This window comes from Sipha flava, unplaced genomic scaffold (genome assembly GCF_003268045.1).
Source record: "Sipha flava isolate LNK unplaced genomic scaffold, YSA_version1 130_pilon_pilon, whole genome shotgun sequence".
Taxonomy (NCBI): Eukaryota; Metazoa; Arthropoda; class Insecta; order Hemiptera; family Aphididae; genus Sipha; species Sipha flava.
Genome location: NW_020271756.1, coordinates 356,428 through 375,076, shown reverse-complemented (window position 1 = coordinate 375,076; position 18,649 = coordinate 356,428). Strand labels below are relative to the sequence as shown.

The 18,649-nt window shown below is 29.9% G+C and overlaps 1 protein-coding gene across 1 annotated transcript in view; it reads left to right on the top strand.

The window, feature by feature from the left end:
• Window positions 1-2,794: 2,794 nt before the first annotated feature.
• The window catches only part of LOC112694523 (A disintegrin and metalloproteinase with thrombospondin motifs adt-1-like), a 30,449-nt gene continuing 14,594 nt past the window's right edge, over window positions 2,795-18,649 (top strand). Inside the window, exons 1-9 of the mRNA XM_025570019.1 lie at window positions 2,795-3,216; window positions 11,023-11,092; window positions 11,614-11,870; window positions 11,939-12,265; window positions 12,757-13,018; window positions 13,114-13,219; window positions 13,686-13,820; window positions 15,133-15,382; window positions 15,729-15,931. Of these exons, the coding sequence (XP_025425804.1) occupies window positions 3,154-3,216; window positions 11,023-11,092; window positions 11,614-11,870; window positions 11,939-12,265; window positions 12,757-13,018; window positions 13,114-13,219; window positions 13,686-13,820; window positions 15,133-15,382; window positions 15,729-15,931 (1,673 nt within the window). The 5' untranslated portion in view covers window positions 2,795-3,153. The remainder of the gene's footprint in view (window positions 3,217-11,022; window positions 11,093-11,613; window positions 11,871-11,938; window positions 12,266-12,756; window positions 13,019-13,113; window positions 13,220-13,685; window positions 13,821-15,132; window positions 15,383-15,728; window positions 15,932-18,649) is intronic.

The following is an 18,649-nucleotide window of genomic DNA, read 5'->3' as shown; positions in this document are numbered from 1 at the left end:
TTTTGAAACCTCCGTTATAAGTGTCTGTCCACTCTTGTAAGTAGCGCGTTGCTAATATTACAACCTGTCGCGCCCGCGATCATTGCCTCAATTCGAGTCTCTTTCCGAATATTATAATTTCACAAGCCAGTGGGCTCCATTCGATACACCTGCACTCGCGCGCATTTACGTGTACCTATTTACACTTTGCACACCTAGTTTTTACGGTACCGTACCAACGTTATATCCAGCATGTATACACTGCACGCTTTTTACGTGTGCATAATTTCGATGCAGATTACATTTATTGCAAATAAAATAACTATTATGGCATGTTTATATGCGCGTACACGGAACTTAAAAGCTAAACATCACACACTTTTTTGAGATCCAATAATTTTAAATACATTTAAATACATCATTGATTTATATATATATATATATATTCATAACGATTTATTGAGCAAACTAGCTATTATTTAATGGTCTACTATGTTATATTTTGTACATGACATTTTAGTTTATAAACCATTATAAACATCAGAATCGTAGGCGAGGGGTGCGCGGATATTATTATTTTCCATCTCCTTCAGTTATTATTTTAATAATTTATTAATGAACCGTAGTTTATGCTAGGGATTAGGATCTGTCTACTCGCATATTAATAAATATGTAAGGTGTTTCTTTCAGCTCTTGCATAACTTTTTAATAACAATAAAGTCATTACTCAATAAATAAAAATATCATAAGGTGTGTATTGGAATTAATTGATTTACTACATTGTATACTTTTCGATTTTTTTTTTTATAGAATCGTATTTATGACTATTACTAAAGTGTATTATATTTATGTCATTAAACATTTTTTAAATACGCCCTTGATTTGCATCGTACATCATACTATAGTGTTTTTTTCAATAAAACATAATAGTTATTAAACCCTCTGTGCTATTATCACTGAGCAAAATTTACTGACAGTCAAGTCTAATAATTATATATGCATACTATAGATTTGTGTATACATTCCAAATTTTGTTTCGCGTATGTACCTAATATATATATACACACAAACATTTTGTACATATGGCTAAAATACGTGTAATATATTGTTGTGTATAGTTTGTACAAAGCCATCGCACGTTCTAGGCTACACGTATCTTCTGAATGCACTCCGTTTAAAATCATTCGTGTTGCGAATAGATTCTAGTTTTAAATTCTTATGATACAAATGAATAGTGAAAAAATGTGACATAAAACCAACATCAACCATATGCTGGTTTCGATGTAACCGTATCGGTTGATTATTATTATAGTGATACTTTCACAGCGTGCTTAACATGATTATCCTCTTGATATTGAGTTAGCTTTCGAAAAAAAAATAGAGATTGATATTTTCAAACAATCTTTTTGTATAATCAGAGCATACTATTACAGTAGGTATTATATAATTATATATCTAGATTACATCAATATGATGATATCGAGTATATTTTTGCGTTTAAATTAATTTGAAAACATTTGTTTTAAAGAGGTCTGCAAATATCCGGTACCTATTGGTTTAATACTATTTTACATACAATCTTTAAAAATAAATAAGTATAGCAAATAAAATTTTTATCTTTTACGCATTAAATGCATTATTTTATTTCATATCACGTACACTCATCTTAAGTTTATAATCTGTTCTGGATTTTAAAGTGGTCCTGGTCATTATATTTCTAGTCCTATGATCACCCCTAAAAAGTGTATGTTAATTAAAAATTACAAAAACATAACATTTAATGTGATCCGGTTGAGCTGAAGTTAACGTTTATATAATATGTTATATTAAGTTTATTTATTCATAATTAATTGATTGTATACATTTTTTATACCTTAACTAAACCTATGATTCTAACATATTATTAAAACACCTAATCGTTTATTCATATAATATTTCTTTATTTATATGGAACACGCAGAGAAAATTAATGTGCATTAAGTAATATATAATACAGTATGTGTAGATCCGTATAACAATATAAATTTTATAACATTTAACTGATAACAAAATGATTTAATGTTAAAAAGCATTTAGAATTGGCCGATGTGATTATATTGTGTTTTATCATTTTTTTATTTATTTGTAATTATTTTGGAATGAATATTAATTATATTTTTATTAATTTATTTTTACATATAATTAGTTAACAATTTTTTTCCTTTTTTCCTATTTAAATAAATAATATATTTGTTCATGTGTTGTTTATAATTATCGTTGGTAAATGGTTTTTTTCTTGATCATTTGATATCTTTATTCTTGACCTTTAATTGACGTGATAATTGAATCCAATTCACGATAAAATATAATACAGCATACATTTTAATCCATGATTAACATACCAAAACAGTATTATTTTATATTGGAATTAAAACGTGTATTATACTATGTAGTATGATAAAACACAAAATGTGAGTACTGGGTATCAAAAAATTTGATCTGAAACGATATTTTATCCGTGACAATTTTTTTTTATACGTTCATTGTTAAATTTACTTGTACAAATCGAACGCCTCGACGATTCGAAGCAACAGAAGAACCAGTTTTTTTTATTAATATTATCATAAAAAGTGCGCCAAAACGACATCAGGGAAGTACTATATACATACAGACACACACACACATACACACACACACACGCGCGCGCGTTTATAACAATTATTATACAGTAATTTTATATCAAGTGGCGGTATTCTTCTATACCTGTTAATGTATATATATATATATATATATTATATATACATAATAGGTACACACTACGATAGAGCAGGCAGCATTGCAGCCGGCAGTCAGTTTCCAGCAGAACACCATTCGTTTTAGTCTAGCAAGTGAAATGGTCGTGTGCAATTATTTTTCACGGACCAGTTTAATTTATTACGTTTTTGACCGATAAAGCGAGAGTACTCATCCGTTGTTCGTGCCCATTGTCGTATACGAGATCGACTATATAATATTCGAGTGATTTCTTTTCTGGTGGAAATTATTAAATCGAAAAATGCCGTTGGATCTTGTGACTGCCACTGCATCGGTCGCAAGTTACGAGACAATCGGAGTACGCTGAGATTATAGGACATCGATGTAGACCTGAAATACATTCGATGGTATGAATTGTGACATAAAAGTTTCAAAAATAATATGCAGCTATTATTCGTATTATTTTTACTCCCGTGGATGCTGCAGCCGTCAAAAAGCGTTAAGGTAGTATAATAATGTTTTATTCTTTCTACGTTGTGATCATAAATTTTCTACTGTATTAAGTGCACTAACTGCAGTTTATCGCGCACGTGTTCAGAATATTATATACGTTATTGTAATACGTTATGCCAAGTAAAAACATTGACGAGATTAAATTTTAACATTGCGAACAGCGTGAATACTGTTTATCTTGATGTGTAGGTTTCAGTGTATTCGTAAACGTAACATATTAAACGTATTAAACATTGATTATTTGGTGTAAATAATATTATTATAATCGTAGTAACATTATTTATTTAAAAATTATGAAAAAACTAGTCGTTAAAATAAATTTATTCACGAACAGTAATTGTAGCACTTGGGCTTGGAAAATTATATTAAAATTGTGTTGTAGTATTAAATAGAATATATTATTCATTTTGCGTTTATCGTATAAAATTATTAGGAACATTGTGTATTTGGTACCGTAAAAGGTATCAATAATATCATAGAGCATCGTGCCAACGAGGAAGTGTGAATAATATTATCGGGTTTCAATTGTAAATAAATGAAAATAAATAATAATTGATATAAATTATGAGTAGTTTCTGTAAACGTAGTAATGAATCCGACAGTTGTTCTGCTATAAAAATAAAAACACCATCCAACAATATTCATTTTCTGCCTTAATTTTATTATGATTAATGGAAATCTTGATATTTGAAAATTATAAACATTGACACATACGTCAATAGAATGCTTATTTTTGCTTTGTTCTATTAATTTTGTCGAGGCAGATAACCTTTATAAAAAATTAATAAATTCACGTGAGTAAGTCAGGTTAGGATTAATATACTATTTATTTTTCTAACCGATCTTTTAATCTTATAAAAGTTAGGTTTTATTTGTACATATTCTAACCTATAATAAATTAATTTTTGATATTTATGTAACATTTATCTATTATAATTAGTATAATTTTTTAATTTTGTCGTCATAATTTTGCATAACCATCATGATGCAACCAGAATTTTTCCCTGCTAATTATCTTCCTTGAAGTGTTAGCTCAATTAAAAAAGTAACTTTACATTTTTTAAGTAATTATATCACGATAGTAATCTCAGGTACTTGTAAACTATTATTCTTTTAAAACGCAATTCAAATTAAACAAGTCTCTGTTTACAATATTGAGTGTTTGAAAATATATAAAAATATTATTCAGAAAGTATTTTGAATAATACTAAAATGACAGCTTGAATCATTTTAAGATTTTATACATAACTAGGATCTATTAATAATGTAAGCATTAAACATGTTGATGCTTATTGAGTAGGATGAAAATTAGGTATTTGTTTTTTAACTAACAAAAAGTTATATTTTCATATTTTTTTAGACATAATAATGATTATTTAACTGTTTCAGTATTAAATACGATTGTATTGCAAACTGCAATACAAGTTTTATCATATAATATGTAATAATATACATATCAGGGTATACTACTGTAAAGCGCTGTTGAGGATTGTTTGCTATGCTGAGAAAATGTTTGTACTGTTGGAAATACATTTTTATGTTGTTGATAATATTATTAATATTATAATCATATTATGGATGAGGAGTTTGGTGAAATGGTTCAAAAGTTATATTTTTCAAAAAACTACCTTTGCTATTTTTTGTGAGAATTATGTGTACGTTAGTAGAGTGATTTTCAAATTTTAAATATTATATATTAAATTATTATAATAGTTATATGTATTATTTTAAAGATTATTTTTCAGTAGTTGATTACTTATACTTGCTTACACTGAACATAGACATAGTTCCCATGTACTTATATTCAGTATTATGTGCAGCATAGTATAATACATAATACCCTATTTATATGTGTTATAAATATAATTTATAAGTATTTTATTTTTGGTTATTATTTATTCATTTTTGCAACATTTAATAATTATATTGTTACATTTATATATTTTTCGTATATTTATACAAATAATAATATTTTTACATTTAGAGTAGTTATAAATGTGACCTGTGATGGAGGAGTAGAGAGAATTTAATGTATTGTTGACAAAAATCCTTAGAATAGACCCTGATATATATTATTATAGTCTAAGGAATTGTCATAAACCGATTATTTTAGGAATGTGTATTTACTTTCCTTATGAACCATAATTTAATAACCAATGTTTAATGTTGTTAATTTATACTTTATAATAAATAGCTTCAAAGAAAATAGATTATAATAATATGGTTCTATATTTTGAGGTGGTTTTCATTTTGTAGGCTATAGGTGTCGGCTCCTTGTATTCCATTTGAATTGTGCCACCGGCCATTGGACATAACCTATATACATGAAAAATAATTACATAAACAGTGTTAAGACTATAATGGTCCACGTTTTGTTATAATTTTTGTCTAAACTGTAGATATTTTGAAGGTGAATCAAATATCTGGTTGATTGAAACGACTGTTGTTAATAGTATTTGAAATAATATATGTACGTTATACTTATTATCTATAACAATTTCGTTATTGATGTTCAATAGTAAATACCTCTTTGTATTTTATTAATATTGTTATGTTTAAGTGCTCAATCGTTTTCTCTTTGTCTATTAAAATGTTGTTTCTCCATAATGTTCGGTAATTAAATTTAAACACCATCGTTTCTAATACTAATAATATTTCAATTTATTTTATTTCGATAAAAACCGATGTTCATTAGCATCATTGTTGTATCTATAATATCTAAACATATGTACGATTAGAGCGCTATTGTAATAATTTAAATGTTAATCACAATGCTAATATAGGAATCACGTTGACCGTTACGCGGTACGGTCAGATTAGGAAAAAATAAATGTAAATACTAAAATACCGTTTTCTGTACAACATAGTTTCGATGTTGTTTTTAAATAATTCATAAACGCGGGGCGGACTCGTACGGTTAGCCCGTGTGCACGCGCGAAAACCGCGTCTCTTACGGCTCGTCTCGTTCAAAACACAATACATCCGATGTTTCAAAACCACGTCCGTTCGAACAGTTGTACTCGTCGTTTCATTGCAGACATTTCTGCATCGATTAACAAACATAATCGATCCGACCGAGAGCTGTCCCCCTCTTATCGTGGTCGTCGTCTTCGTCGTCGTATTATAATATAAAATAGATAATAGTTTCACCGATGTTCGTCTAGCGCAACGGACCACCATAATATTTTTATTCCGTCGACGACGAGTGAAAATATGCACAGCGTATCGCAAACATCGGCCGTATACATATACGTATATACTTGCGTACAGTGTTTGTGGATTATCCCGTACGTCAGTGAATCTCATCCTTTTCTTGTTCATGTCATATTTAGCCACTAGAATAAAACATCGCGTCCCCTAACATCAAAATAATAAATAATTTGAACTGTATATTTTAGAATAATTTTTGAAATAACAAAAGAAAAAAAAATACAGTACACAGAAAAATAATAAATACATCTACAATTTATTTGAGTTGCAGGGCTTAATAAATATTGACAGTTAAAAGTTTAAATTTGCAAATTAATAAAAAAAAAGAGAAAAATAATAATGATTTGCATGAAAACTGATGAAAAATTGGGCCCTGGTGATTTTTACAAAGTTGAGAAAGTCGAGAGCTGATGGTGGAAAGATCAAGTCTCATATTGTCTTCTAGAGTTGTAGAACTATAATACTACATATCTAGCGACTACAAAATAACTGACTAACGACCTGTGTTAAATCAATAAGATAGTCGATAATGCAGTGATTTTGCAAATCAAAATACTGCACGTATTTATCGGATCTAAATAATATAAAGACACAATCTTAAAGATATGCTATTTACATGAAAGTTGTGATAATAATATGATTCTATTAAAATTAATTATTTTTTTATTTTTCCTTTTCCCTTGAAAATTTCGTGTCACCCTTACACTGCGTCCATGTCACCCCGGTTGAGAACCACTGCCGTACGTGATGCTGCGGGTACTCGAAATCGGCGCGCAGCCGGCAAACGACGATTATTATCTTCCTCGGCAACACGAACGAGGAAAGTGTACCACGCATTATTATTGTACGATTCGGTAATAATTCTAAAAATTGAGCCTTTTACTTTCATTGCCGCACATCCTGTCTGCGCAGCACACCACCCGGACCATTGTTTTTTTTTTTCGCAGACCGATTTCCACACAGTCGTACATGACGGTACGGTGTACAATACACCGTATCGTCCGTATATTATTTCAATTTATGTTATAATAACAATTATTTACTCGGCGTGTTTCTATTCGTCGATCGTCCATCCGTGGACCACTGTTATCATTGCGTATTCGCGGTACGATCTCTGTGAAAACCCCGGACATTTCAAATAATGAAGATTCGTTATCTTTCGCCGCAGCAGCAGTGCAGTGTTCCGATGGAAAATCAAAAAAACAAAATCGAAATGAAATTATTACGACGTGTAAAGCCCATTAGCCGAACGTTCACAATAGCGTAGCTTGTTTCCCGATAACCTTGTCCATTCGGGACGCGTTTGATTTGCACGCATCAGTGACACACTTTATAACAACATTACAGCGAATAATAAAAAAAAAAAAAAAACATAATTTATATATGTAAATCTGAATATCGAATATGATTGTACATAATATCGCATTGTTTGGATGTTCTTTTTCTTTTTTTTAGTTAGTATAAATGTATAATAGTGTCGAATTCCTATGCCATTGTCGGGAAATATTATAAAATCGAACCAGGATTCCAGGTTGATAACCTGAAATATTTCAATATTACATTTCAAGGAGAAATATTACGATAAACACATTTTTACTTATCAGTCCATTAGAAAAAAGTGCATTATTATTATTGTCATTTATCATGTTGTGTACAATGAATCCTAAACACAGTATAAACTTGATACATCGATACAATATATTTACATTATATAGTACAAAGAACTAATTTTATAAAAGAGTTCTGATACTTGGTTTACAATAGTAATATTTACTCATTGAAATTGAATAATCATGTGATGGTATTTCTTATCTTAATTCGATCTATTGATTTGTTTTATATAATATTTATTATAGATACATCTATACCAGAGGCGGCCAAACTTTTTTCAACCACGATCTACTAAAAATTTACTTCACCTTTGAAGATTGACTTTCTTCGAAAATTTTTTTATAAATTAGAATAAAAGATAAAAATTATACAGATAAAACTTATCGATAATTTTTTCATAACCACCACGATTAATTTTCGTGCACGTGGCCTAAAAATAAATTCTAACTTGATCGATTCTAAAATCGTCCGCGATCGACTGTTTGGCCGCCCCTGATCTATACTTTGATAAAATATGTAATGAATTACAATCAAGTACTGAAAAATATACTCTAGAACAGCGATTCTCAAGCTTTCTTTTTCGCGTACCACTTGAGTATATCATCAATCAGCCACGTACCACTAATGATTAAAAATAGAACCATACAAACTTCACATAGTTAAATACATTTATTTTAAATAAAAATACTGCAGTAAAATTATTATTTATTTATTAATACAAATTTATTAGTGTTTTTAAGCTAATATATATATAAATTAAGTATCAAATTTCAAACTTCCGTTCTGCCATCATACGGCCTTCCACGTACCATCATGTAGTCTTTCGTGTACCACTAGTGATACGCGTACCACAGTTTGAGAACCACTGCTCTAGAATGATATCATAATCAGTTGTATGTATAATAATATATATCTGAATTTTTATTGAAATATGATTGTTCAAATATTAAGTGGACGATGTATATAAATTACTTTTAAAAGAATTTCGAGTCGGTTTGAATTATTTTTTAAGTGGGATTAAAATTAATGTTGTAATATGTTTGTTTTTGTAGATTAAACAAGATAGTATTCACGTGTTCACAAAATTAATGGTTACTCCAATTAATTAAATATTGTAATTTAAACATTTAAGTTCAATATGAAACGTGTATTATGTAGTGCATAAAATATATGTATGTTTAGGAGGATAAACACAATGCTAGAGATAAACGTTAATGCTTATTAATTCTATTGGTGAAAATGAGTTTACAAAATAATTTTGTTTTTATATACATCATGTTATTATTGAAATGTGATTTCGTATAGTCGTATAGATGCCATTATTATAATCATTGCATTTCCAAATGTATTAAAATTCAAAAAAACCATTAATAAAGACCAATTTTAATTCGAATTAGAGAAAACGAGATTAAATTCACAGAACCGAATTATTTTACATATTAAAATCATTTATACTCGCTACTAACTTCCGTTTTCATGCATTAGAATAACCTATTCGGGTGCATTAATACAGTTATTAGCTATGTTAATTTCGTGTGATGTGAATTTAAACTTGTACGGCAGTCTGTAATTAATATTATAATCCTACAAGGTATAATATAAGTGAAAACGGTATCAATAATTTATTCTGATATATTTGAAAACGTTATAAAACGCACACGTAAATAAGCACACACCGCGTCACCGTGGTGTAGGCAAACTAGTTCAAGTCTAATTATAATCGATTATTGTTAGCGTATATTAATCGAAGGCGATGTATGGGTCATGGATTTAGGTATTAGATATTATGTTAATTATCAAAAAACAATAATATATACTGTTTCAATAATATTTGTTTTATCTAATAATAACACTAAAAATAATTAAATACTCAATATAAAAGTATAACATAAACGTATTTTTATTACATTAAATAAAACAAAGGAGTAAATAATATGCTTGAACAAATATAAAAAATAAATATGTAGCAGTTAATATACCTAACTTTTAATATTTGTATTACTTAAAAAAAAATGGTATCGTCTGTTACATTTGAAATACATTAGGATCGTTAGTGATTAAAATGTATTTGTTAAGATCATTATCGTCAGACGTTATTCTATGTAGCCTACTATAGGCCTTCGCGCAACCATAATATCTATATTTGTGGTATATGTAAACGCACGTATAATAGGGTTGGACATTTTAAAAACATCATAATTAATATGTAATCACTGGTATGGATTATATCCGTACTCTTGATAATATTAATAATAATAATAACATAATTTATAAGGGGGGATGGAAATTAATGGTACACATGGACTATTGTTTAAATATTCAGACAATCAGTAGCAAGGGTCACGAGATATATTGTGTAAATCTAATGAAAAAGGTCATCTATAATTGCGTGTAAATATAGATTTATGATATATCGACCACGACACACTGAGATTATATAAATTGTATTTTCCAAACATATTTATAAATCCATTGCGTTTTTAGATTAAATACGGGTTCATATTGTAAAACAATGTTGTTTGGCGTGACAACATATTTCCATATATTTATGTATATGAAATACAGAAACATTTATACGAGTGTAGTTTTATGAAATAATATGATTTAAATTTATTATTTTTTGTATTCGCATTTATTACGTCTGTATATATATAACACCCATAGTAAGCATCCTGTATTTAAATTGATAAATTTGGAGGCGAAAAAAGTGTGAAGTACATAATCGTATATACTTTTTAATTAGGTTGTGTTATGTCGGAAATGGTACATAATAATATCATGGAATTGGTTTTATTTAATAATTACATCCTATTTAGAGATAATAATATATGCGTTCAGTTCGTTTTGTTATGCTCAGAATGTTACTTTTATTAAGTAAAAATGCGTCTATATTTAAGGCTTAAAATCGACATTTTAGTTTTCCATCGATAGGGAATAAATTAAAATAAATATCCTGATGTAAGAAATTTGTTTCAGATCAACGAGACGAATCTAATTGAATATTTAACACCATCGGAATGGAGGCAATTAGTAGGACCCGATGCAAGTAAGTTGCATTGATCATGCTTAAGTTCCATGAGGTAATTTTTATTTTAACACATTGTGGAAGTTGGGAAGGGGGATGTAGTGCAAAGGAAATGCAGTGAAAACTCACAAACTCTTGTTACTTAATGTTTTTTTACCTACCGAATTTAAAAAAGGGGGAGGTGACAGTGGACTAACATAAGTTTAAACGAATAAATGTTGATCGTTATGGTCTCATAGGTTTTCGAAGAGGTCAATAACATGCGCATAATAGTCAAATTATAATATAATATAGTTCTCACTGTTGGTATTTACACGCTCTAGATTTAGATAGGGGTTTCTCGTCTGTTGACAGAGCTATCTTACAGGAAAAAACTAATTATGTCAATGTTAAATTGACCTTTGTGTGGAAATTCTGGTTGTTTAAAAATAATAACAAACCCGATTTATACGTATTACCATAATGTAAGTGTATGCAGAGCGTATAATATGTATGTGGTATCTGCATATTATCATCACGCGTGTTTTACATTGTTCCTTCAGGTCAACGTTTTGGCGTAACTTACTTAAATCAAAATATGCCGAGAATTGGACTGGTCAATTTTACGTCTAATCGTTTCGGTCGTAAATTCCAATTGGATTTGCGAAAAAATATCGATCTATTCGACGATAAGTTTGTTATACTGAAAAGAACAAACGACGGGAAATCAGAAATCATTGATAACGAATGGAACGATGCCGGTTGTTATTATCATAGTTTTTCACCGCACGTAGCTGCCCTCGACGTCTGCCACGGATTGGTAAAGCGTAATAGAATTTAAAAAATTTCTATTTCATTGTATGTATATAATATACGTTCTTTGTTCAGAGGGGCATCCTCAAGTCTGACGAGGACGAGTATTATGCAATAAGCCCGTTACCGGAACGATTTCACGGCTTAGATGAAACACCGCACGTAATTGTCCGACTAGAAAACGCAGTGAAGCTAAAACACTCACTTGAAAAATTCATCATTGTGAATGAACATGACGGGTTGCCTAAAACTCGAACGAAAAGAGCTGTTTGGCCGCCAGCCGTGCTAAACCTGGAGATAGCGATTTTCGTCGACCAGGATCTTTACAGGCTTATGGCCATTAACTTCGAATCGAATACCGAAAAAGAAATCATTCGATTCGTGTTGGCCATGGTGAACGCTGTACGTTACTCGTTGAACTTTATCGACTTTACGTAGCAACTGAATACTTCTCAGATTTCTAATAGCACTATTGATATTTTTTAACCGAATGATTCACGTCTCAGGATTTATTTCATAAACAACGTTATATTACAATATTTATTTAATTATACATTATTAGTTACTATGTGTAACAATTAATTACATATAATTTGTACATCGAATAGTAATAATAGCATTAATTAATATTAACAATATCAAGTGTATAATTATTTGTATTAATAATATTAGTATCGATTTATTTATAATAGCGGAAATGACATATCTGAGAGTGATTTGCATAATAATAAAAACGATTTATCAAAACGCTAATGGAATCGAAACGTATTACAGTCGCATTTAGTTATCGATTTACAAATAATATTGTCAAATTAGAGGACTCCTGCAGCATATTGGCAAATAATACGTGCAAGATTAAAATATCTGTTTCCTTTTTTTTTGTGGTCGTTCAGGTTGACTTGTTGTATCATGACCCGTCGCTAGGCCGTCAAATTAATTTTATCTTGAAGAGACTGGAGATCTTACATTCAGATCCCGATGGACTGTTCAGATCTAATGATATAGATCGGTTTCTGAGCAGTTTTTGTAAATGGCAGCAAACCGAAAATCCACCGCAAGACTCGGATCCTTTGCATTGGGACCACGCCATTATACTGACCGGCCTCGATTTATATGTGACCGGTAAAAATGGTAAAATCAGTAATCAAGTGGTAGGTGAGTGATATTTTTCGATGAAGGCGGCAATAAACCGTGGCTTTAAACGGCTGTTGAAATTAACGGATCAATTATTCTTACATTATCTTACACAGGTCTCGCTCCTGTTGCTGGCATGTGCACGAAGACTAGTAGTTGCACCGTGAACGAAGGTCGTCATTTCGAGAGCGCTTACGTAGTAGCGCACGAAATCGGACACAAGTAAGAAATACAAATAAAATGAAACGAAAATAATCAATACATATGCTTTTGTTGACAATGCGTTCGTGCAAAACGATTCGAATCCGCACGAGAACGATGCGTGAAACAGTGACTATTGATCTTATCCGAACGTACATTTAGATTGTATTTTAATAATGATGTATTTAAAAGGTCCGAAAAAATAAATAAATATGAAAACAACAGTAAAATTACGAGAAAAGTGAATTTTCTTTTTTTTTACGCTCTATTATTCCACGTCTATGTTAGACGATCTCGTGCTAACTCGTGGGATTGTTGATTGTATAGTGTAAGACGACAGTTATTTTGTTTGAATCGTATTTCCAAGGACATAATAACCAGTTTTACATAAAAAACATAAAAATTTGATCGCATAAATTACCATCTTGGCGTTTCGTATAAAAACAATTGATAGGTTAAGCATTTAATGTGTTTAATTTGTTTTTAGTTTGGGAATGCGTCATGACGGCATTGCATCGGATAACAACTGTGATCCGACAAGTTACTTGATGTCACCGACCCTTGGAAGTGGTAAAATTACATGGTCTACGTGTAGTCACGAGTATCTAGAGAAGTTTTTACAGTAAGCATTTTACAAAACGTTATTAGCACTAATATTTGGAAGACAGAAGTTAAATAGTTTTGCTTCATAATTGTTTGGTATTTTAGTTTAGTTATGTATAAACAGAAAAAAGTATATGTATAATGCATAAATAATTTATAATACAGTTAATTATTTTATTATTTAGTTTAAATTTTAAATTTCAAATCAAATTGTTTGATATCTTATATTAATAATAATTTATCTAGCCATATAAACAATTTGAATATATTTAACAATTATTTGTAATAGATTAAATATAATATTAAGCATTTAATAATATTTAACCATAATTATAAAGTATTTGGCCCAATTCACTACTTAAGCATGTCCTCGTTTTGGTGAAATAGGAGTCTAATAAATAATTTAAATATTTAGTTTTTAACAGGAGCATACCCAGAAATTTTTTATGGGGGGGGGGGGTCCAAAATTTTTATTTTATCTGATAATAGGAAATTAAAATACACTATTATTATACTACTTACTATTAAATCGTTGAGTATGTAGAAATTTAAATGGAGTGTCTGAACCCCCCCCCCCTTGGGTACGCCCTTGGTTTTTAACAATTATAAATTTTAAGAGAAAGAAAAAAGAAGAAAAAAATAAATAATAGTATTCATAAGCGTGCGCAGGCCTATTTACAGTTTGTAATATTAAGTGGTATATTTTTTTATAGATCTAGTCCTACTTTACCAAAATATCCACTGATTTTTAATGTTTTGACTGAAGAAATAATTAAATTATTATTTTGGCGTAGAGTGTGCAATATATTTTTAAAATGTAAGGAATTTCGGTAAAATAATTGTTTTAAATTAAAAACTTTAGTTTCTTTAAAGAGTCTTTAAAGTTGAGAGGGATAGATTTCTGGTTTTTTCATAATTCATTTTATAATACTTTTTTGTACTGTTTGTAATTCGTTGCGTGTCATTATTCCAAGTCTACCCAGGCAGTAGTACCCTTTTGAAGTATTGATTAAGTCTTTGCAAAATATACCTTACCTACACAACATTGGTATTTCTAGTAATTTTTTAGCATGAATATAAAAGTAATTATATTTATTCATTTTTAATACTAAATTTTGAATTCGAATACATTTCATATGTTGTTGAGTATAATACCTATATATTTAATATTTTCTGTTTTTTTTTTAAAATTATTTCTTACGAATCATTTTTAAATTGTTTTAACAAGTAAGGTTATATAATTTTAAGTTGTTGAACATTGTATTGTATGTGTTAAAGGTGTTTTTTCGTGCGATATAACAATAAAAAATAACGAAATACAATTATTTCAGGAGTTCACAAGCTGGATGTTTATTCGATGAAAGTGGTACCTCTGAGTATCTGGACCATAAGCAACAAGGTCGCTTGCCCGGCGAACGATTTGACGCACATGAGCAATGTGTGCTTAAGTACGGTAGAGGTAGTGTACACGCTATTAGTCAAGACTTGGGTGAAGTTTGTCGGGACTTGCATTGTCAACGTGACCGGTACACGTGGACATCGCATCCCGCATTAGAAGGAACATTATGTGGCCCAAACAAAGTAAGAGTTTGTGAGTTTAATGTGTAAGTAATCACAAATGTTAAAAATAAAAAATAAAAATGTTATAATAGTTTACATTAGTAGTTTACAATATACGTAATATTTCGACGTCATATTGACACTATAGTTTCGAAAAAATTATTTTGTATTATTTTTTTTGTTGTTGTCGTTTTTGGGTACATGAAATATTTTAAAGCATCGAGAGAAACTTATAAGTCGAACAGCTTTAATATATTTTTGAGTTGTACTCTTAACCGACCATCGATTAAAAATTATACGTCCAACATAAAACGATATTTATGCATATTTTTACAGTCCAAAGTAATTGCGTTTGTAACGGTTTTAGTGGTGTAGAAGCGGTCGATGCGTGCATAAAGGTTTGTCTGCCTTACAAGCCGGATTTGCGCCACACCAAAGTATCGATGGTGGGTGGAGCGATTGGCAACCGTTCTCGGATTGTGCTTCGTCTTGTTTGTTGGGAGATAAAAACGATCTCAATAGCGGAAGTACCGGCATCATGACCTCACTGAGGAGGTGTAATAATCCCAGGTAAATGACAACGGTTTAAACAGTGTTCGTTTAGAGAGCCTTCTATTTACTAAGATTTATGAAATTTCGTAATTGTAATCGACGTAGTACTTTGGTACGATAATACTACCGAGAATGGAAAGTATTATAAGTCCAAAGTTGCCCTGAATTATCACGACGTTGCGTTAATAATTGAGTGAATCATTTAGGCATAAAGAAATTAGTAGAAATAGCTAAATAATCTCTAACCATGACGCGTAGTTTACACATAACATTTTGATTAATTGATTGTATTTGTCTTGTCCGTATTCTATAATTATGTGTACTGTACATAGTCTAATGTGTAACTATTAAATCTGAAAAAGTATGTTGTATTTTTTTGGAACTTAGAAGTTTATCACTTCATATTTATTCATCTACAAGGAATGTATTAAAGAAAAACATGTATTGTAATCCTTAAAGTATTATTTTTCATTCATTAAAAATAATAAACAATTTTGAATTAAAAACTTAATAATAATTTAAAGCACTATTTATAAGCACATTTTCAGGAGATAACCATTTTTGAGTCCTTTCTGAATAAATGCATCCGTGGTCTTCCTTAAGTGTCATACTGACAACGATTGTGATTTGTATTGAATTACCGTACTGCGCAGAGTTTCAGGTCAGGTTGCAGCGAGAGTGACCGTCGTCGACCGGCACTATACCGCATACAAACGGCTCACAGATCTGTTTATTTATTTGTTGTTCTTGATTTGTATAAAGTAATGATAAACAGACGAAAATTAATTAAAAATTTATTAGTTAAATTAACTATAAATCCAATAAAAAGATAATTTTCGTTGCCGGTGTCGATTTGGAATACGTGCTAACGTTTATCTCGAAACATTATGTTCTGTCGTTTATGATGTGTTCGAAGAGTATTACACAGATAGCTTAGCGTTTTGAAGTTGGCTTAAAGGTAAGTATTGTAATGGTTAGATTTATACTCAGTAACGTGAACTATTTCTAATTCTAGCAACAAGTGGTGTTTGAATGAAAATCGAAATATGTTCAAAGATAGCTTTTATATTTTCTTTCTTTAATCCTTAACTTTCCGCGTTTTCCGAATGGTCTTATAGAAAAATATATAATAAAACCAAAGAAAAGCCGTTACCGATAAAGGGAGGGGGTTACGATTCAACACTTTAATCTAATCAATTTTTTGTAGGCTTACAACGTTTTCACTTATTAAAATCAAGTAGTTTATTTACAATCCGTAGATACGAATAATATAATAAGTACAGGGTTGGACTAGCTTTATAGCTCGGCCCGGGCAAAATAATTTCGAACGGCCTCAATGGAACTTTATAAGTAGGTAGGTACCTGATCAAATTATTGTTTAACTGAAAATGTATCTTCGTAACTCAAAAAACAATATTCACACAAGTACATTTGAGTATTTTCAGATTTAATGTTATACCTTAAATAAATCTAGTTACACATAATATATCTTATCTATAATATTGATATAATGACCTACCTATTAAGATAAATTTTACACAATAAAAATGATTTGATTTAAATATGTTTATACATTTAATTTTAATTGAGCTAGAACATTGGGGTCGGCAACTAATGTCTCTTTTATGCGGCCCACAGTAAATTTCAAAACTAGCAAATGTCATTGAATATCATATACATTTTTTATATTGTCTGGCTCTAGAACCATTTTTAATTTGGCCATTTAAATGTGGCCCAAAGGTCCATTAAGGTTTGAAACTAAAAACAGACTTGTTATTGACTGAACGTCAAAACTATTAAAATGTTTTTAAATAAAAGTCTAATAAATCTTATAAAAATTATTATTATCGAAAAACAATTTCGTTATCGCATATCTTGCGTGACAATGTCTACCCATACCATGGTCTTAGAAAATTAATCTTCTAAGACCGTAACCCATACCAACATTTTATTTTAATAAAATGTTTGAACAAACGCGAACGGTACTTCGTATAATTAACATATTGTACACATCTTTTGTATTCAAATTTCCTACAATTTTTCTATTTATAAATATTCTGATGAAATCATTGTTATCAATTGGCTTATCGCGACATTAAATATGTTAAATTTTCAAACTCCGAGTTACCTAATCCTGTGTCATCGCATCCATTAGTAATGTCATGTTACAAGACGATATTTTTTATTTTATTTTAAGAGTAGAAGATAGACGCATTAAATTAAAAACAAAAAAATCTAAGTAATTTTATTTAACCAAAATTACAGCAGCCCACCGGGGAATGCCCCGTTGCCCCGGTGGCCTAGTCCAACCCTGAATAAGTAATTAAGACAATTATAGAATATAAATAAAGAGAGTTTACAAACAGAAAGAGGATTTCGTCCACTGGCTGCACTTCATGGGAAAATTCTAAAATTAAACGATGATATTGAAAAATTAAACTGTTTAGGACATCGGCCTAACCCAAATCGGCCAAACTCAATTGAACTTGAAATATGATATCGGTTGGGTCAAGGGCAGTGAAAACTCATTCTACTGCACCCGTGAAAAATAAGACTATACAATATTGGTAGTTAATTGTTTGATATTTGGCGCCAGCATTAATAAAAAACTAAAAGGTTCTAAATTTATATTTTTTAGGTTATAGTTTATTATTAGCGTCAATTGTCAAGTGCTATATTTAATAAAACGGATGCTATAAAGAATTAAATAATGTGAGAGCTATAAAAATGTTAACA